Source organism: Chanodichthys erythropterus, chromosome 11 (genome assembly GCF_024489055.1).
Source record: "Chanodichthys erythropterus isolate Z2021 chromosome 11, ASM2448905v1, whole genome shotgun sequence".
Taxonomy (NCBI): domain Eukaryota; kingdom Metazoa; phylum Chordata; class Actinopteri; order Cypriniformes; family Xenocyprididae; genus Chanodichthys; species Chanodichthys erythropterus.
The window spans coordinates 36095215-36117207 of NC_090231.1; the positions used below are offsets into that span (position 1 = coordinate 36095215).

At 37.0% G+C, this 21993-nt stretch overlaps 1 protein-coding gene across 3 annotated transcripts in view; it reads right to left on the reverse strand.

The window, feature by feature from the left end:
- Positions 1–21993, reverse strand: part of rras2 (RAS related 2) — a 52816-nt gene that overhangs the window by 7160 nt on the left and 23663 nt on the right. For all 3 annotated transcript variants that reach the window (XR_010896422.1, XM_067400885.1, XM_067400883.1), the window contains 3 exons: positions 6608–6695; positions 3206–3308; positions 501–609 (listed from right to left, as the gene is read on the reverse strand). Coding sequence is in view for 2 of the 3 variants with exons in the window: in XM_067400885.1 (XP_067256986.1) it covers positions 501–609; positions 3206–3308; positions 6608–6695 (300 nt within the window). In the remaining variant the exon portion in view is untranslated. The remainder of the gene's footprint in view (positions 1–500; positions 610–3205; positions 3309–6607; positions 6696–21993) is intronic.

The window sequence follows — 21993 nt, forward strand, 5'->3', positions numbered from 1 at the left end:
CTACATCTTGGATGCCATGGGGGTAAGCAGATAAACATCAAATTTTCATTTTTGGGTGAACTAACCCTTTAAATAGAACAGGCTGACATTATTTGTTCTGACACTAGGTGGCAGTGTAACACAATATCTTTTAATGGCAGAATGTACTCTGTAACCCCATATCTGTTATTACCATCTCTCTCCTTCACAGACACACACACTCTCTGTGATATTTATTCAGGCTTTCAGCACTCTTCATTGATTTTCAGGACTAAATTTCATCCACGTTTAATTACCTCTTAACAGTGACGTGCTCTGGGTACTGCATGTGTGTGTACGGTATGGTAATGTGTAATTTTAAAATAGAAATTATATAGACAGAAGCTCTGCAATAGATACCATAGACTGCCAAGTCATGCTATGATTTTAGTGCAGACAAAGAGTATACAAATGTTCGTATCAATACTAATTCAGTGTATCTCTCTGAAATTACAGTACTTGAAGTGATTCATGCCACTCACTTGTCTCTGTTGCTCAAGATCAGCTTTGTTACCCACTAGAATCATAGGAAATTCATCCCTGTCCTTCACTCTCAATATCTGTCGTTGAAACTTGTAGATCTCTTCAAAGCTGAGGGGAACAAGGTGATGCATAGACATTAAAAAAGGTCCAAACAAACAGCTTGAAACTTGCAATACATTTTTCACACACACAAAGAAATATGCAAATACAAACACATACACACACACACACACACACACATATACATACATACATACATACATATGTATATATCTTTGTAAACTTCTTTATTGTCACTTTTGATCAAATTAATGCATTCTTGCAGAAAGTGTGAATTTCTTTCTTCATGAATTTAAAAAAAAGAAAAAAAAGAAAAAGAAAAAGCTATTGATCCCAAAACCAGTGTCATTTATTTATTAAAAAAAAGAAAAGAAAAAGAAAAAGCTATTGATCCCAAAACCAGTGTCATTTATTTATTAAAAAAAAAGAAAAGAAAAAGAAAAAGCTATTGATCCCAAAACCAGTGTCATTTATTTATTAAAAAAAAAAAAAGAAGAAAAGAAAAAGAAAAAGCTATTGATCCCAAAACCAGTGTCATTTATTTTATTTATTTATTTTTTTATTTTTTGTGGCGGAAATGGGCTTCCATAGTGATCTAAAGAATGTTCGCTTTTTAAAATTCTATTTTCTGATGAAAGATGAAATGAAAAAAGAAAAAAAGAAACAAAAAAAGAAAAAGCTATTGATCCCAAAACCAGTGTCATTTATTTATTTTAAAGACAGTGACTTTTGTTAGGTTTTGAAATATGAATCAATAAATATACTGTTTAAAGTAGAGACAAAAAGTCTTGGACACTTTCTCGTTCTTCAACTTTGTGGAACGTTTTTTAAATATTATAGAATTTTGTCTTTGAACTTCCATTTTTGCAGTAGCTCTATATATTTCTATGGCATCGCTGACAGAGTAATCAGCTGGTGAAGTGGATTTACTTATTGTAGAGTTAACGAAAGTTATCATGAGCAATGTAATGTCTGAAGCAGATGTCATAAGAAATGTCAGTAGATGGGGAAGATTTTAAAACGAGCGGTTCATTCATAAATCCATAAGATCTTACTGTCGTGCTGTGGAAATACAAACCGGAAGACAGAACACAAGTGCAGCACTGAAGAGGGGCGGGGCTACATAAGGTCTATAATGAGTACACCAGTGGTTATTCTGCTGAGACACCAGGTGTGTCAGCTTGAGGGGAACTAATAAAAAAATCTCTTCATATTGGCCGATAACCCCTATCGTGCATCCATAGTAAGGGCATTTTCAGAAATAATGCAATGAAAGTACACACACATACACCCAAAGCGAAGCTCTTCCTCTCCACAAAACCTAAGAGGAATGCAAGCCCACCCTTCTAGATGAGGAGCAGCTATCTTTCTCTGTTTTGGCCCACAGAACTGCATTACAGTACACAGGATGACACAAGGTCACTCGGTTCTCATGCTTTTGCAATAAACTTTCCAGTAACACTGTAAGACGGCTAGAAGCCATCATATGGAGAACACTGTGTGTGCTGGGGAGGAAGGACATTGATATGAGGTCTCTGTTGATTACAGTTCGAGTCGTTTAAATGTCATGCAGGACGAGGAAATGCTCGTCATGGCTCTGGAGAGACTGCGAAAGTGTGTGTTCAGAGAGCCCGGTGCCACCGGCTTCGAGCAGGGTAATGTAAACGAAGGAAGGAAAGACTGTTTACAGCATAAACACAAAGTGGGAAGGACCCAAAGAGGGCACAAAACGACTGATCACACACCAAATTCCTCGAGCATATACACTGCAATGTGTGTGAGATGTGTTTATTTGCATGTGCAGACAAAACCTGGTGGCATATTACAGAAGCTTTCTATCTTAAGTCATAAGTTCTTAAGATCTCACAAGTTAATTTAGGATTTTTTCACATTTGTATTACAGAATAAATTCTTAACTTGATTTAGGATTCTTATCCTATCTTACAAAATCTCATCTGTTAGTTAGGAAATTTTAAACCGCTCCATCAAGTTTGGTAATCAACTCTCAGAAACAAAATAGGTGTGCTTTTAATTAAATGCTGTAGAAAGAGAAGTTTTGATAAGCTTGGCAGAAAAGGCAAAGCATATCACTATATTTCATGGGAGTCTGTAATTATTTAACAGTGCAGCACATTATTTGGGTGTTCAAAAAGTCTTTCCACCATCAAACATCACTGTTCTTCATCTTCAGTCATTAATAAATGTGACGCCATTCTCATTCTCTATTGTTATGTGATTTTTACAGTTGACTTTCAAATCATTTTGAAGTTAGGACACCAGTGGGGTTGTCCTAAAGTTAGGACGCTTCTGTAATACCCCTTTTCCTATCCGTAATTAAGATAAGATAATGCACTTAAAAAATGTCATTCTGTAATAGCTTTTGTCCTAAATGACGTTGTAACTGAAATTGCCATGGTTACTAAACAGATAAGTTAGGATCTTTCTGTAATATACCCCCTGCTGGGGCGTAAGTTAGCACGCCTCTAATTTTACAGTATCAGAAAATGTGAATGAGTGAAGGGAGGGAGGCATTAATAAAAATGGAGACAAAAACAGAATGAAAGTGAAACTGAGACAGACAATGTAGGGGAAAGGGGAAGAAAGAGAGAAAGTTGAGAGAAAATGTGAGTGGAACATTGCTCACCTTCCCCGGTCAGTGACAGAGAAGACGAGAAGGAAGCCCTCCCCTGTCCTCATGTATTGTTCTCTCATGGCTCCAAACTCTTCCTGTCCTGCTGTATCCAGGACTAACAAACACAGATCAGCCATGTTAGTTACCCACGCACTCACTTTAGCCACATCACCATTACTAATATTTTTTAAAGTTGGCATTTGATTTTATTGCACCACCACTAACATATTCTTTTAATCTTACTTCATTTGCAAATTAAATTCCAGAAAAATCCGGAAAATCTGGAAACTGCTTATGTTCTGACATTATTTAAAGGGGGTGATCCAACTGTACTAAATAACTACAGGCCTATTTCAAAATTGTCTATTTTAGCTAAGGTTGTGGAATTGCTTGTGAATGATCAATTTCCTATCCTAAAAATGTTTTATCAGATTTCCAATCCAGTTTTAGAAAAAAAAATATACTACAACCACTGCGATTTTAAAAGTACTAAATTATAGGCTATAGGTTTCATTAGATACATAGTTTCGCTCTTTTTAGCCTTTTATCTAAAGCTTTTGATACCGTAGATCATGAAATTCTGAAGCAGAGGCTTCTTAGTGTAGGTTTATCAGTGAACTGTTGGATGGTTCGTTAATTATTTATCGGGTACAACTCAATGTATAAATATTGGAGGGCTCACTTCTAGTACTTTGATAGGGCTTAGACTATGCCAGGATTAGGCCTTAGTTCAATTAGGACATTTAAGTTGCTTTTATAAATGTGCCTTAGAAAAAACATTATTGATGTGCATTTTGAGACAAAACAATAGCACTGACATATTTTAAGATTTGTCAGCACTAGTTGCTTTAAGTTAAAACAGCTCAAACATGCATTTTAGTCTAGGTCTTGCTTAAGCTTGTCTGTGAAACCGGGGGTGAATGCGACTAACGGCATACCACAGGGATCGGTCCTTGGGCCATTATTATTTAATTTATATTAATATTACATTCATATTTTCATTTATATGTTGACGATATGGTGATTTACTCCTCTGTGTCAATGCAGGATCATCTTCAATTTGATTTCAATGCAGTTCAGCATACATAGAGATTTAAAACGTGTTTTAAATGCACAGAAATTTAAACTTATGTTTTCAAATAGAACGACTGCACTCCTTAACCCTACTCTTCAAGGTTCGATGCTTGAATATAAATATCTCATATCTTATATTGAGAAAAATAAATATTTCTCAATATAAATATCTAAGATTTTTAATTAATGATTCCCTCTCTTTGGGGCCTTATGTTCAGTACCAAAAAACTAAAGTTGAAATTGAGCTTTTTCTTTAGAGTTAAGTCCTGTCTTGCTTTTAAAGCAAGGAATTGCTTGGTAGCTGCTACTTTTTGGTCAGTGATTATTGTGATATTATTTATATGCAGGCACCTAAACATTGTTTACAGGTGTTGGATTCTGTTTATCACGGAGCATTAAAGGGTTAGTTCACCCAAAAATGAAACATGATCCTTCAGAAATTGTTCTAATATGCTGATTTTGCTCAATAAACATTTATTATTATTATCAGTGTTGAAAACAGTTATGTACGATTTTTTTTTCAGGATTCTTTAATGAACTGGAATCAATAGGAATAATGAATAAATTACATTTTAAAATACATTAAAATAGAAAACAGTTATTTTAAATTGTAATAATATTTCACACTATTACTGTTTTTTTTTTTTGTTAGTTTTGTTTTTTTAAATCACATAAATGCAGCCTTGTTGAGCAGAAGAGACTTCTTTCAAAAACATTAAAAATCTTACTGATCCCAAACTTTTGAACGGCAGTGTATATATGGCAACTTTCACACAGTGTTTAGAATTGACAAGTGTATTTACTAACAGGTGTGAGTCTCAAACAGCAGACTGAATAATATATGTATGAATGTAACCAAAGTCGACACCCTTCTTTTAACATACAACAGCCTTGTGTAATGCCAATAATTAAAGGCCTCGTTTGTTTTCATGAGAGGATCACATTAAAACACTTATCCAATCATTGGTTCACTTAAACCCCATCCCTAAATGCTCACATTCAGTCCTACTTCAAACAAGACTGGACAAATATAACTTAATTTTAAGTGTTTTTTTTTGTTTTTTTTTGCATTTTAATTTACATAAGAGTTAGATTATTGGTGGCAGTTTATTTTACAGTCCTGTTCCATGTACATACAATGTACTTATTATTACAGTATTTACAATAACTGGGTAATATCTAGGTACTAACCTTGAACCTACCCTAAACGTAACCTTAAATCCTGTAGTTACCTAAACGTACCCAGTATTTTCTTAGGTAAGTACACGTACTGTAAAATAAAGTGCAACCCGATTATTTATATAGAATAATTTTATATTATTAATTCCCTTGGAAGTTTGCTCTACTTGCTCTACTAAAACACTGGTTTTGCTCAGAACTCTACTGTAAAAAAATGTTGTGAATTCTTTGTGCACCCGTGTTTTAGCGTGTTGTTACGGTAAGAGCGCATCCACGATGGAGTTACACCTTCATGACTGGCACAGTCAAGTTCACTTGACTGTAAACTGACAACTGTAAGTTGCCATATTATGTTTATTTTATTTTTTTAAATACTTTGGTTAATGTTAATAAACATGGTAGTAAAGCGCTTCAGTTTATCGTGAACATCTTTAACTTCAGCCACGCAGCTCAAACAGCAACACACAACTTTAATAACGATGATTGGGACTACCATAGACATAACATCATAATGAGAAAGCTTTTGTAATAAAACATTGTGAATTCCTCGGGTTTAGTTGCCATGTTTCAGTGCGTTGGTATGGGAAGAGCGCATCCACTACACGAGTTACAGGTTCTGACTATCATGTAATTTCATGCACATATAAGTTGTAACATTATGTTTAAGTTGCATAAATATCTGATTAACTATATTAATTATAAATATCTGCTAATAAATGACTTTAGTTTAATGGTGAGTCTTTTGTTTTTGTAATAAGACTCTCCAAAAAAATTACAGTATATATATCAACATTTGGATTTAGATTTATCGGCCAAATATATTGGAAAAAAATATTTCATATCAGTGCATCCCTACTTTAAACCGTACAATTTTCTTCCTAGACAAAGGATTATTTATTCTGGAGTAAGTATTAATTTATTATATACTTTTATTCAAAGTGACATTACAGCACATTCATTTTCCATCCCTACCTCCATACAAGTATGCATAATACAAAGAACAATAACAAAATGCACCAGTTCCACTATAATTTATCTGATGTCCATGATGTATTATCAAATCATAAAGTGCTTTATCTTTGCTGTCGATTAGCAGTATGTTGTTTCCCTACATCCTGTGAGATTACTTTGACAATCAAGCTCCCTCTGCAGCATACTTACTGTCCAGACGCGCAGGCCTTTCGTCAATCACGCACTGCTTTGTGTAGGAGTCTTCAATCGTGGGGTCATAGTCAGTGACGAAGTATGACTAAACACAAAAGGAGAGAGAATATAAACACAAGAAAGGTCAATATCACATCAGGCATTAAGACACGTCCAAATTCAATTTTTGTGTCACATCCTGTCAACAAAAATTCTTTAATCTAGTCAGATTTTGATCATATAGATGTCCCTTCACAGCCTATAATATCCCACAGTCCTGTGCATGTGGTTTGGCAGATAGTGAAATGAATAAAAAACAGTTAAAAGCATTTTATTTAGAAATTTAATTTCTACCAAGAAATAAGCTTTGTAGTCATCAGAAATGTGCTTGTTTATATTTAAAGCTTACTTGAATTCATTTTAAATCATTAGACATGATGTTATTTTGCCCTGGAAGCTTGTCTGAAACCAATTTCCCTTTTAAGGGACCTTGATATAAAAACATCATTAAAAACATCATTGACTTCAGCTTTGATTCAGGGATCTGCATGCATAAAAGAGCACTTGTTCTTAAAGCTACGCTAAATGAGGGCTTATATACTCATAACACAATCCAACAGACAAACTGTTCTGTCTCTTTTGAAAAAAAAGAAAAGAAAAAGACATCCGCCCTTATGTGTACAGTGCAAACAAAGACTTCATGTCAACATTGTTTGTGTAGTCCTCCGTTTGGGGTTGATAATTACAGTTAATTAACCGCAAACCTTTTTTTTTTTTTTTTTTTTGTGCTTCTGGAGGATATGTTTCTATGCTAATCTGAACACAGTATCAGTTTCTAATGAAAGGGGGAGTTGTAAGGAGGCATTTTTCACATTTTTCCCATATTTTCTGTGCCTCCCCTCCCAGGAGTCTGTTTAAGTGACGACAGCTGTACGTTATGTTCAGGCTTGTCTTTGTGTCAACTAAACACATGCTCATGCTCACACACAACAATGCCAAAGCAGTAGCTTCCTATTTCGAGTTTGACTATTGATGTTCCTGTAACCGCTAGTCGAGTAAACTGTTTTTAGCAGTGAAACGAGAAGCACTCCAAAAATGAGAGTAGATCTTTGTTCTCCTTTCCGCATCAACTATTCACAGAGGAAGGCTTTAACTACTGAAATAGAAAACAAGTCTATACTTCCAAGGACTTTTTCAAAGAATGTCCTGTACACTACTTTACTATTATTCTAAATTATTTATTATGTAGAAAATAGTAATAGTAAAGAATGGGTAGGTTACTTCTGACTGATGGTCAGAACCTACCCAAACACAAAAATTTGGAGTCAGTAAGAAAGTCTCTTATACTCACAAAGGCAGCATTTATTTGATCAAAATACAGTAATAACAGTACACTTATGAATTATTATTATTGCAATTTAAAATAACTATTAATATATTTTAAAATGTAATTTATTTCTGTTGGCAAAGCTGAATTTTCAGGATCCATTACTCCATTTGATGCTCAAGAAACAGTTCTTATTATAAGCAATGTTGAAAACAGTTGTTCTACTTAACTTTTTTTTTTATGATCAAAATTGTATTTAAATTTAATTTACCATACCAGGAACATATATCAAAGCTCCCATGAACTACATACAGACGATGCCATGAAAACTGTCCACATATAAAAAGAATATAAAAAAAAAAGAAGGATATGTAGGATGTCATAAAAAAAGTTAGGGGACTTTTTTTTTTTTATATTTTGAGTTCAAAAGAACAGCATTATTTCAAATAAAAATATCTTCTTACTGACCCCAAACTTTTGTATTTGTGCAAGTCCTGTGTTCAGTTGGATGATTTTTCAATAAATGTGTTAAGGGCTTTGCGTAAAACAAGCGGAAAAAAGCTGCCAATTAACACTTTACACTAGGGCTGCATTATACTGGTAAAAACTGGCATTGCGATATTTTGTTTTTCTGCAATACATATTGCAATATATATAAAATAAAATCTGCAGATGACTGGAATAGCTCTATTTGTAAAGAATTAATCATTCTAGAAAGATTGGGGTAATTTTGTAGGGAAGTGAATTTGCATAGAAAAACAAATTGCAAGCATAGATAAATACACTATAACAAAGATACAAATGAAATGACTGCTTTAGCTTCAATATAATTAATAGCAAGAGAGATATATATAGAGACATTATAACGAATATAATTAATATTCGTTACAACTACTAAAGTGATTTTCTCTTTGTATTTTGTTGTTTGATTAACATTAATAACACAGAGAGCAGCAGGAATATTAGGCTGCTGTCACTGTAAGAATGCACAGATCCAATATGATGATCTGTATCACTTTTTTTTCTCAATCATTAACATTCACATAAGCCATAAGCGACTGTCCAAGCACAAACAGATGCGAAAGAGAGAGCAGAATTCGGTGTTCATGTTTTCTGTTCTGTCTGCGCGGCTCTGTGTGTGCGCACAGAGAACAGTGAGCAAGTTCAAAATTGAGTTCTCTTTCGTGTCTTCTTGCACTCAAATAGTTTAAAATCAACTGACTGAACAAGTGAATCGAACAACTCTGTTGGTATTATTATAATTACTATTATTATAATTATTGTTGTTGTGGTTACATTTAATTTATTGCCACACTTTAATATGTAAATTACACATTTAGTGTTGTCAGGCTTTTATTTGTGCTTAATGGATAAAACAATGGAGCTGCACACTCTGGTTTATAGCTGCTATAAATTTGACCTGCCTAAAGAAGAACATTCTTTCCTGAAACAATCAGAGAAAAGCTTCAAAGATTTAAAGGTGCAATAGAACATTTTCGGAGAGGCTGGCAGGCAATAGTGAAATAGCTTTCAAATCATAATATCCCACCCTCCCTTCAGAGCGCTTTTCAAAGCCACACCTCCTCCAAAACACATGAAGGCACACACACACACAGGCTCTCGGCAAAGTGTCACAAGCGACAGTGTTAAACTACCTCAAGTCTCAAAGCACATAACATTACAATAATTATGAACTAATTAAGAGAGCTTGTACCTGACAGCTGCAGATTCATTTTGGTGTTGATACTGTTGACATGGATATGCATAATTCTGAGTTTGACTGAACAGCTCCAGTTAGAACATCACTGGTTGCCATCTCTTAATTATGGTAGTTATGGCATGAACGCAGCATAAGCTCATTGTTTTGATTCAATAGGAACTGTAAAAGGTGGCTGCTGTTTGTGGTGCTCCGTGACTGACGTCTGTCTACATAAACTCTGCATAGCATGAAACGCGCTGACGAGATGTCTGCACGAACAGGGTAAGTGAGTGTATGTAAAAACATACTTTGACATGCAGGTAGGACATCATATTATTTTATTCGGACCGAATATAATGATTGGATGAACATTTTATGGTCCTACACCTTCCACAGATGATTTATAAATATACATTTAGACCGTTTAACGTAGTGATTGCTATCAGGATATGAGGAGACTTTCAACCACTAGTGTTGTGTTGAAAGTCTCCTCCAGAAAATGTTTCTGTATAGAACTACCTATTTCATCTTTAAGAGGCTCTATTATTCCATCCCTACTCAATAGTTTTAGGCTTTTTTGCAAATGTTTCAAATTTAGCTGTTTTAGAGAGCATTTACTCATTTTGTGCACGTTTTAAAAATTAACTATATGTAATGTAATTTTTTCATGTGTGGAAAAAGTGCCAATTAAACAAAAACTAGCCAATCAGATTTCTTTTAACCCATCCCCCACCCATGCACGCACATACACACATTTTACTTTAAAACACACAAATGCACACCTTTATTTGTTCTCATTCGCTCTTGCTTTATCAAGATGTCATGAGTGTACACAGACAGATTTATAATCAATTTAAAAATTGTCAAAAATTAAAACGGCATTAATTAGCGCCTCCTCATGGTACGTCCAGTGCATACAGCTGCAGGCACACATCCGGTGATGTGACTATCACTGATGTACACATTAGGGTTGTGCCGATGGACAATATCATCGCCCATCGTGATGGCTGACCGACATCACGATGGAGAGACACCATCGTGATGCCACGCCCCCGCCCCTTTTATTCCTCTCACATGCAACCAAAGCGTGCAACCTACTAGCCCGGATGAGTCATTAGTTGGGAAATAAAATAACCCTTTCGCACATAAGTTTAAAATGTTCTGGCTGACCCCCCAGCGTGAGTTTTTCAAGGCGACCGTTATTTAAAACGTATCACTTTATTGTTTCCATGGTGACGCGTCATTGCTTTGTCATGTCATACACCGCAGCGCTGTATGACTGATGATCTGCTTTTATTTCAGTTTTCCTTTTTTATTCAAAATATTCACTAATTTGTTAACCATAACATGAAATATCTGATATTCCGACTGTCAAATATGTGAAAGTGGATGTGTTTTGCTGTTTAAACAACTTTATAATGATTGCGTTAGTTGAGCTATACACGTATGGGCGTCGCCATGTTAGTTCGTGCCGCAGGTTCTGTTGGATTCACAACATCTTATATGTATTTAAACATCCGAAACCTAAAATAAACATTATGTGGTTGAAAACACTGCATATTTGTGATATATGAAAAGTGCTGCGCGCGTCCGTCTCTGGTTTAGAGATGGACGCGCACATTTGAATTTGGCAATTGATTACGTGATGCACTGCACTGAACGTTCTAATCACACCGGTGTGATCTTACGTGTCAAAGGGATAAATAAAGTAATAAAGTAAAATAATGAATAATAATTATATAATAACGAAAAATTAAAATATACCCCCCCACCCCAACGATATCATCGTCCATCACGATGTTTTACAGTAAACATTGTCAACTGCCAATTTAGGGGACATCGCTCAACCCTAGTACACATCACGATATCGATACTAAAGCGATATATCGTGCAGCCAACAATCGGTCGTACACTCAATAATATAATAAAACAAGTCTTGTCTTACATGATTTAGCTTTGAAGCTGCAGTAAGATGTACAATTCATATATATTGTAGAATTATAAAAAATAATGCCTTTTCCAAAAAGTTTGGGGTGGGGGAAAGTTTTCTGATTGGCTTGTGCAGGCTGTGGTCAGATTCTTTGTCTGTGACAGAGATGTGATATAACAAAACATCTATTTCAGTGATAACTGTCAAGTAGAATAGACATTTTCCTGTGTTCTATTCTGGAAAAAAAAAAAAAGCTGTAAAAAGGATTATTTGCATTGTACTTCTAAATTTAAAGTGCAGCCAAACTACATTTGCAAATGTTTTGACAGTGAGCAAAGTCTTTGTGCATTGACATAAAGAAGCCTGTAACCACTTGCTATTTTTTTCTTGACATCAGTCATCCTTTCACACAGTGGCTCCTCTGTATGCACTGCGTGCAAGACTCCATCACGTCCACTTTCCACTGTTCAATAATTCATCAGCAGTGCTGCATATGCAGTCGACTTCATTGCTCACTCGTCGCAGTGGGGTTACAGGCAGAATGAGGTGAGAGAGAGCAAGACAGATGGACAGACAGAGAGAATACCTGCTGCTAATTCTAACAAACTCACAATATTTTAAGCACTGCACCTAGCATTTAAGTCACGCACATTAAAATGTGCACATGTGAACACAAGATTTCGTGATAATGCTACAATCATTTGAGAGTGAAAGTGACACCTTGATGAGTAAGATAAAAAGAGAGTTGAAAAACATCAGTCGGCACGTGATCAGTTCAAAACCTTTAGTCATGTTGCAACGTGGGGGCTAATACATTCCACAGAGTTTCCTGTAGAGCAACATCTTTCAAAGCTTTAACGTACAGCATGGCACTGCCCTCATGCCAGGCAAATGATGTACACACACACAGACACTTACTTGCCTACACCACAGTTTAAAAGTTTGATTTCAGTTAAATTAATTTGATTTCTCACTAAATGCTCACCAAAGCATTTTTTAATCAAAAATACATTCATAACAATAATACTGTAAAATATTATTGCAATTGAAATAACTGGTTTTCTGGTTTTCTTTATTCCTGTAATGGAAAAGCTGAATTTTCAGCAGCCATTACACCAGCCTTCAGTGTCGCATAATCCTTCAGAAATCATTCTATTGTGCCAATTAGGAGCTGAAGAATTATCAATGTTGTGCTGCTTAACATTTTTTTCCCCCAGGATTCTTTTCTTTACTCTTGATCAATTTAATGGATCCTTGCTAAATAAAACTATTTATTTAAAACTTTTGAATGGTGGTGAAGCTATTGATAAATGATACCATGAACCTAAAAAAAAGTGCTAAAAAGTTTATAAACATAAAAAAAGTCCCAAAAGTGTCAAAAAGGAGGTTCTGTCAACTTCTAGTGACAAGCCAAATAGTAGCTAAGTAAACCCACGTATAGTCTTCTTTGGTTGGGAGGGAAGGCATAGAGGGTCTGTGGTTGAAATGCAAGCTTTGTTCAAAGTCAAACAGTAGCTGTGGGTAGCTGTTCAGTAATGCCCACCTGTACGCATTGCCAACCCAATGCCCACCTGTCCTACCTTTGCTCTGCATGACAGCATGTCCCAGTTGACCTTCATCAGATGTACGAATGACCAGAACTAATGGCTACCTCAAACAGTGGGGGGTCCATCTGCTTTGGCCCTTACACAAACACACACACACACACACAAACAAACTCTCCCACAGAGAGTGTTTGTTCTTAGAAACAACCATCCTAAATGCAAATCACGGCTCTTCCTTTCAACAAAGCTACTATCTAAGCCCACACAATTCAGCAGAGCTGTTGTTGTCATGTGTGAAGAAGTGCCGCTCTGTGACTGTACCAGTGCAGACGATGCCTGCTATAAACACTTCAGTCATGTAGTTCAGCCTTTTTATTTTTTTTTTAGGGGGCCTCCAAACTCCCTGAATGCTCTATAAGTGCTCTCTGTGCCAAGGTATACCAATTAAAGAGTGCTAGCCAAAGTTTCCAACTGTGTCATATAACTCGGCTGCCATAAAGGGTGATCTGAGCCACCTGACGTAAAGCATTCTGGGAGAGCAGAGGAAAAGGCCCACCCCAGTGAGTTGAAACCAACAGGGCACCTCCAACGTTTGGCCTAAAGGAAGGAAACTCCACCTACAGGGCTAGCAGCCAGCAAAGTACAGTCCTCTGGGTGGTGATGATTTCACAAAAGAGATATTCCCGTTCCGCCCACCCTCCCACCGCACACAAGGAACCTCCTTTCCACTTCAGTCACTTCTCTTTCTTTCTGCTTTTCAACACCCACATATCCCTCCATCCATTCATCCATCCTCCATCCACCCAGTGAATTCATACCTTTGAACAGTAAGCCCTTGTTTAGGAAAAAAGATGTGAACCACAGTCAATGCAATGAACAGCAGTCAGACTGGGGTGATTGTAGTCTTAGGCTGGCCACACACTTGCAGATTTTAAGCCCGATTTGCTTCTAGGCTTGTCGCAATCGATTTTTTGTCAATTTTTTGTGTGGTGTCATTATGATTATTTTACTGCTCCCAATCGAGATGGAGCATCCCCGTTCTCAAATCGTAAATATCAAACATGTTTGATATTTACGACTCTTGATCAGGCTGCCTCTGACGTAATACCCGCAATAGCCAGTGAGAGTGAGCAGGCATCACCTACCGGATGTCGCATGCTTCTTTAGCCTCATGCTTCTTGGCAGCCACAAACATGCCTCGAAAGTGGAGTGTTAAGAAAGAGGATCACCCATATTCTTTTTTTTTTCTATTTTGTTTTTCACTGTATAACGCATGGCAGAAGAGCCTGCTGACAATGTTGACTGTCCTCAATTTGTTTTTCTTCTCAAGTCACGTTTGATACCGTGTCACCGTGAAACCGTTCCTGACGTCGGTGTTCTGACGTAGAACATGGAAGCCTGCACTGTCTATACAATGTAAACGAAATTGTTGAATAAAGTCATTATTTTTGTTCGGTTTTTGCGCACAAAAAGTATTCTTGTTGCTTCATAACATTAAGGTTGAACCAATGTAGTCAAGTTGACTATTTTAATGATGTCGTTACTACTTGTCTTTACCTTTGAATGTGGTAATTATGTTGCTTTCTATTGGGGATAAAAAAAACTCAGATTTCATTTAAAATGTCTTAATTTGTGTTCTGAAGATGAGTCTTATCGTTGTCTTATGGGTTTGGAACGACATGAGGGTAATTAATGACAAATTTGATTTTTGGGTGAACTAACCCTTTAACCGTTTATTAAGCAAGGACACATTAAAGTGATCAAAAGTGATAGTAAAGACTTACATTGTTACAATATATTTCCATCTCAAATAAATGCTATGCACACTGACATGGCTAAAGGGGCTTTGAGCTATAGCAGAAATGAAGCAAATCCATCACACTTATACCCCTTTTTTTTCTTACTGCGTGCATGTATATATGAGTATGTAGAGTAAGGGGGGGTGTATTAAGAAGAGAGAGGTATATGGCTCAGAGTTAGATTCAAGGAGATCCTACTCTGAGTGCTGCTGCTTTAATTAAAGCCAGGCTTTCGTTGTGCAGCCAAATCACATCCACCTCGAAGGCATCATGCCAGGTCTTAAACAGAAGCACCCACTTTCTTTTATATTCATCCATCTAAAGTGCCCCTATATTATATATATATATATATATATATACACTAAGTAGAAAATATGACAAACACAATGTATGGCCTCTGAAGACTTGGAATATTGTGAATGGGTGAAACAGACTCAAATTTTTACATACATTTTAGATATTTTATCTCAGCTGTTTACAATCACTCAAGACAAACTTGAAGAAAAGCACCAGCAATGAAATTTTTGATAACAATAAGATGATAATTTGCATATAATGGTCAGTAACCAACAAATATTCCATATACACTACTTTGTTTAAAAAATTATAACAAATTATATATATATTATATATATATATATATATATATTATATATATTGTGACGAGCAGGGCGGGCGAGAGCCGTGAGGGAACAGCGCGAGGCAGGTGACGTGAGAGATAATGAGCTCCACCTGCGAGGCGCACCAGCCTTGAGTCTCTCACGGAGGAGCTCCGGAAGCATAAAAGGAGGAGCGACGACAGTGAAGGACGAGAGAGGACCAGGCCTGGACTTTATTTTATGTTTTATGTTTGTGTGGCCGGCAGACGTCTGCGAGGGTCTGCCGGCATTACTTTTGTTTTGTATTTGTTTATTTTGAATTAAAGTTTTGTTGAACGTTCGCCGGTTCCCGCCTTCTTCCCATATCTAAGAACTGTTACATTATTATATATATATAGCACAGTAAAAGGAGAGAATATGGCTGTGTTCCTCCACTGCATCAACTTTTCTGCTAAATTACACATCAACGCAGGATTTTCATCTAGTTTACCATTCAACACAGCTCATTACATTTAGGATACGTGCTCTCATGAGACGGAGCTACTTCTGGAAAGGTTAAAATTAATTTTTTATGGGCTCCAGGACACAATGAGAGAAGAAGAGACATATTCATCCAGGAATGAGTTCATCACAGTAGCTGACCACTGCAAACAGTGCCAGCTTACAGTCTGAGACCATCTGCTACAAGAAGAGCCCTTGTCTTGTAGATAATCATGATGAAAAATAGGACAGTAAAGACAGGGAGGTCAGGGACATGTGACACATTGCAGTTACGCTGAATTTTTGAATGATTACCTGAAGCCATTGACCCTTAGGCCATGCTTGTAGCGCTCTCCTGTAAACCAGTCAAGCATATCAATCATGCTGAGCAACCTGTAACCAACAATCTCCTTATTCAACTTTTACCATGACGACCTCTCGACATTCATAGGTCTTCGCACAGCTGACCTCCACATGAGCTAGTGGACAAGCATGGCCATTTGGCAGCTGTCAGTAATCACGGGCAAATAGCTGTGATGAGAATGTTAAGATGAAGCAGATGGACTGCGTGGTGTCCACACTGTGAGTTCAGGGCCTGAATTTCCCTGCAGTACAGACTGACTAGCACACAAAAGAGCCTCCATTTCCTGGGGAAACGCCTATTTTTCCCATGAGCTCATGCAACAGCCAAAAGGTTCATTCAATAATAACAATATGAACAAGAACAAGGAGTGTATAGGGAGTAATTGTTGAAAGAACGCAGGGGATCGTAATGTTTCTGGTAAATGTTCTCAATAATGATGTAGTGTATCATAAAGTGAAGGTTAAATGATCAGAGTTGCACAAAGAATCAGATCGGGCTGCCTTTAAATTCAGTTGTAACCTGAATTGGCCACACACCACAGGAAGTTGAATTGAAATTTGAATTGAAATGACCGAAAGAAGAATTCACAAAATTAAAATTCAAAGAAATTCAATCAACACATGCCCTGCTTCTGAGCATGCCTACTTCCCCAGTATAAATTATGCAGAACCCCCCCCCCCCCCGAAAAAGGAACACTGATGACCAACTACTTCCCCAAAGAACCCAAAGTGGACATCTGATGGACACTTCACTATACCAAGAGGCCCCAGGAGAGGAGTTGTGAATGGCGGGAGAAGAGACAAAACAGATGTTGTATGTCCAGACTGCATGTATACTACATATACATACTTACAGAACATATAGAACATACATTTAACAGTCGCAAAGTTCTTCATCAAGACTACATTTTAAGCTATTTTTAAACTTTGTGGAACCAACATTCAACTTTTTCCAATAAACGTTGCTTTGCTGGATAGAAATAACAGTCGTATGAATTTCTTGAATTTCGATCAACTGTATTTCTACTTCCTTGCATCCTGCATCCTGTTAGCTACCTGAATTGAAATTTAATTTGAATTCACAAATTCAGCATCTTCTGTAACATATTAATTGGGAAACCTGAGGAACAGTAAACTTCCTGTTGACATCATGTGTTTCAGATAATGAACTGGTTCAGATTTGATTTCAAATATGCATCCTCTTTGGTACATCAATTCAACTTCAGGAACTGAATTCTCACTGCTTGCATCTTCTGTAACTAATCAACTGTGGGACACAGTAAACTTCCTGTTGACATCATGTGTTTCAGATGAGCAAATGCATTTCCATGCATTTTTTCATCACATGAACTGCAGCTGGAGGCTGAAAGTTGAACCAACAGAACGAATAAGAAGACACATGACTCTTTATTTCCGCAAGTAATCAAGGATTCTAGCAGGGTTATTGATCATTCCCAGCAGTGGTCTGAGCAAATCATCTGAAACCCCTGGAAACTCTGCAGAGCAGCTGATCAGGCATCAAAACCTCCATCTGTGGGTGAAGGAATCTACAGGTGCCCTGTTATAAAGTAAAAACTCACATTAAAGTCACGCAAAGCCACATAAACAACATTGGGCAAGTCCAAACCATCATAGATGTCTGTGTAGTGAGGACATCTGTGAACCTGTGTTTTTGAAGAAGAGCTTCATAAACCTGAACTAGTTCAATGAAGTCTGTTGATGGCCTTGCCAACATGAGGAGCATCCCTGCAGAGTTTAAAAGAACAGAGACAGAGAGCTAACCGATAGTTTCAGGGCTTCAATCGTGCGGCAAAAGAACAGCATGGTCTAAATGCTCTGTTTGAACTCTCCGGGGGGTCCTAAAAGAGACACGACTAGTAACCGCCCCACTCAACACACTCAAAGAGCTTTTTTTACGCACCTGGCTTTTAATCCACGACTGACCCCTCTACGTCATGGCCTATATATTACTGCAATTTGAGGAACTGGTTTCCAGTTGTGTAACACACTTCCTTGTCACCAGCATGGTTGGCTTTGTTTTAAACCACACCAAAATAAGTAGAAGCACAGCAACACTCATCTCCCTGTGAGCTCCAGCACCAGAGTTTAGCCACTAATGTTGCTAGGCTGCCACTGTGGCCTCTGATTTTGTTGTTGCAAAGAGAAAAACAGACTTTCTGTTTCGGTTGGCTTCAGTCCCTAAATGCAGGGACTATGGTATTCTCTTTTTAGTGGCACAGCAAGATAAAGTGTAAAGAGTATGCTACAGTTGCTGTCACTTGGCTGGCCAAGGAAACCAATCAGTCATGGACCATGGTTAAAATTAACTATTTGACCTCATTCATCACATGTAAGTTGGTGACTCCACTAATGTAGTAAAGATATCCTATGCTTGAGTGATCCAATACATCTATTAATTTCCATGTGATGTCTTCAGAATAGAAGAAAAGCCACAGAGGCTTTCAAGTTAGATTCAAGATACTCCTCACAAGTAAACCAATACTGAAATGTTCACAAACAGAAAGTTGACTTTTTAATGTGACTTGACTCGTCAACACAATGATAAGGTGTTTTTGGCTGGTTGCCAGAGCATTGCTATGTTGTTGCTACTAGGGCTGCACGATATATAATCGCATGAGATTGTCACGTGCATATCGTCAGTAAAGCCGGTTCCCTGATTACCGCTAAATCGCCATCACCTGCTTTCAAATGGAGTGGCATTTAATAGACAGAGCCGTAGTTCACTGAAAAGCCACGCAATATCACGTTCATTATCGAAGGCGATTCATCTGCGATATGAACGCGATATTGCGTGGCTTTTCAGTGATCTACGGCTCTGTCTATTAAATGCCACTCCATTTGAAAGCAGGTGATGGCGATTTAGCGGTAATCAGGGAACCGGCTTTATTGATGAAATGCGCGTGACAATCTCATGCGATATATCGTGCAGCCCTAGTTGCTACTATTGTCTGTCTTTAATGTGTTGCTATGTGTTTGCTAAGGTGTTCTTGTTGGTTGATAGGAGGTTTATTACTGGCTCTGGTTCTATGTCCGACATTATCGAGTGCGCTCATTCAATCTCTTAATGCACCACAATAACGAATGTACAACCGATGTGCCCTCGATAGCTATCGAGTACCCATGCACTGTTAGAGTCAAGACGAATGAATTGCCACGTCTTGGCCCAAAAAAGTGTCTGATATTTCATAGTTATTTTAAACTGATGATGAAAACAGTACTGGTTTCAAACTGGCATCGGTATCGGCAGATATTCAAGATTGCGGTATTGGTCTTGAAAAAGCAGTATTGAGCCCTATTAAAAACAATGATGTACTTTCTTCTCTGTTATAAATGGTGCCACATTTCTGTATCTCGCATTAACATGTGGGCTTGCGAATGTGCACAGGAGAGCAATGGTTGGTACCAGGGTTGTAGTGATATACCGGTATGACGGTATATAACGGTATGAACAAGTACGATAATCATATTGTGTACATTTGGTTATTTACGCTATTGAAAAGAAAAATAAGATGCAGAATCTCACCTGCGCATAGACAACAACTTTCCACCTCACTAGACTCTAAACTTGCTTCATCCACACACATACAGCAGAGACAATGTCAGAGACAGAAATTGCTATCTCTAATCTATAACCCCCGTTGAAAAATAAGTTACAATTTGCAGTATGGGAATACTTTGGATATAAAAAAACAAACACGGGGTTATCCTCGAGTGTAGATATCCGGTTTGCAAAAAATGTGGACACAAAGTACCTGCAAAAGGAGGAAACACATTGAACATATTCACCTATATTCGAGAACACCATCCGTGCAGATGCAGGTATGTTATGTTTATAACTTAAGATGTATGATGTGCGTTATGGAGAGGGAATCTCGGGATCCAGTCATAAAAATGAAATGTACAGTATAACGCAGCTATGTCATGTAAAGATGCGTGATTTGATGGATTGATGAATAAAATGAAAGCAGAGCTGTACAATATATCAAATCACGACATGGTCTTAATGAGCATTTCATAATTTTATTTGAGAAAAACCATTGCCAAATACACTAAAACTCAAAGCTTTTCACTACATCCCGTCAACATAAAAGTCTGGTTTTTAAATTGACAGAAATATATTATAATTGTTAAATAGAATGTACTTCTCAAAATAATAATAATAATGCAATTTATTTAAATATTATTTAAGGAATATAATTTTAAAATCTCTGTTGTGCAGCACTTTGCCAAAACTTAAAAGGATAAAAAGTTAATTTCATTACCATTATTTTTGATAATATATTTGTGTTAAATAATAAAAGCCAGAAGAATTAAGTCAAACCAGAATTTCTGAATTTTAATAAATTATTAAATAAAAGTTGTTCAACTAATCCATAATCATTTATTAACTTTACTTGATTGTTTTTGATTATTGAAATTTGAATAGACAAAACAAACATTTTCATTAATTTATTGGTCATTTTAACTGTTGATAAAAATAATAATTGATTGTTTAATGAACCGTGAAACCGTGATATTTGCTGGGACGGTTATCATACCGTGGAAATCTCATAATATTACAACCCTAGTTGGTACCCCTACTGCAATGTAAAATTTCTTAAACAATCACCAAAACCAATCAAAGCACTTGGAGAATTCATTTTATTGAATTCACCCAACCAGATATTCACCAAATTTTCTCTGTTTGTGTTCTGCAGATAAAAGTCAATGTATAAAAACTAAGAAGATTTGGGTAAAATATCTCTTTAATGTAATCTTTTGAATTTCCGGACACATTTTATGGTCTACGGTGGAATTCACGTACATTTACGTCTGTAGCACAAACAGTATAGGATGAGTTACGCGCCAAAATCTAATCCTTTGGATTAAGAGTTTGTTCAAATTCTTACTTCTTAAAGGGATAGTTCAACCAAAAAAGAAAATTTGATGTTTATCTGCTTACCCCCAGGGCATCCTAGCCTGACTACGTCAGACTTCCTACTTCCGCTCAATTTCATTTCGCTTCTGTACTCAGTCTGAGACAGCGTCAGAGCTTTCTGTTTACCACTGGTCTGGAAACAGCCGGGCCAATCAACGAACAGAGGGCGGGCTGAGAGCCGTGACGTAGATGCTAAGCGCCGAGTTTTACATTGTAGGTTAGAGAAATCGAAAACCGGAACGACTGCGGAAATGGGAAACGAGACACGGGATGCAATTCGCTCTGTTATGGAGAACATTCAACTCTTTTTCAAACTGAAGCCAGAACAAGAAGAGTGTTTGATAAACATTTGTTTTATCATGTGTTTACAACAGGTTTACAGTGGAAGTTCAATCATAGATTTGAGTTCGATGCATGATGTCTGTGCTTCGATGCGGCTGTACAGGCACATAACATACGTCATAACTAAACGTATCTGATTGGCTTACGGGTAACCAATGATTTTAAACTTCAGACAAGCGCCCCCTGGCGAGAGAGAAAACACTTCTCTATTATGCCATTCCAGACTCTGTCTACGAAGCAAAGTGAAGTAGCAGAGTCTGGTATTACCAGGCTAAGGGCATCCAAGATGTAGGTGACTTTTTTTCTTCAGTCGAAAGCAAATTATGATTTTTAACTGGAACCGCTGCCCTCTGTCAGTCAAATAATAGCAGTGGATGGGAAC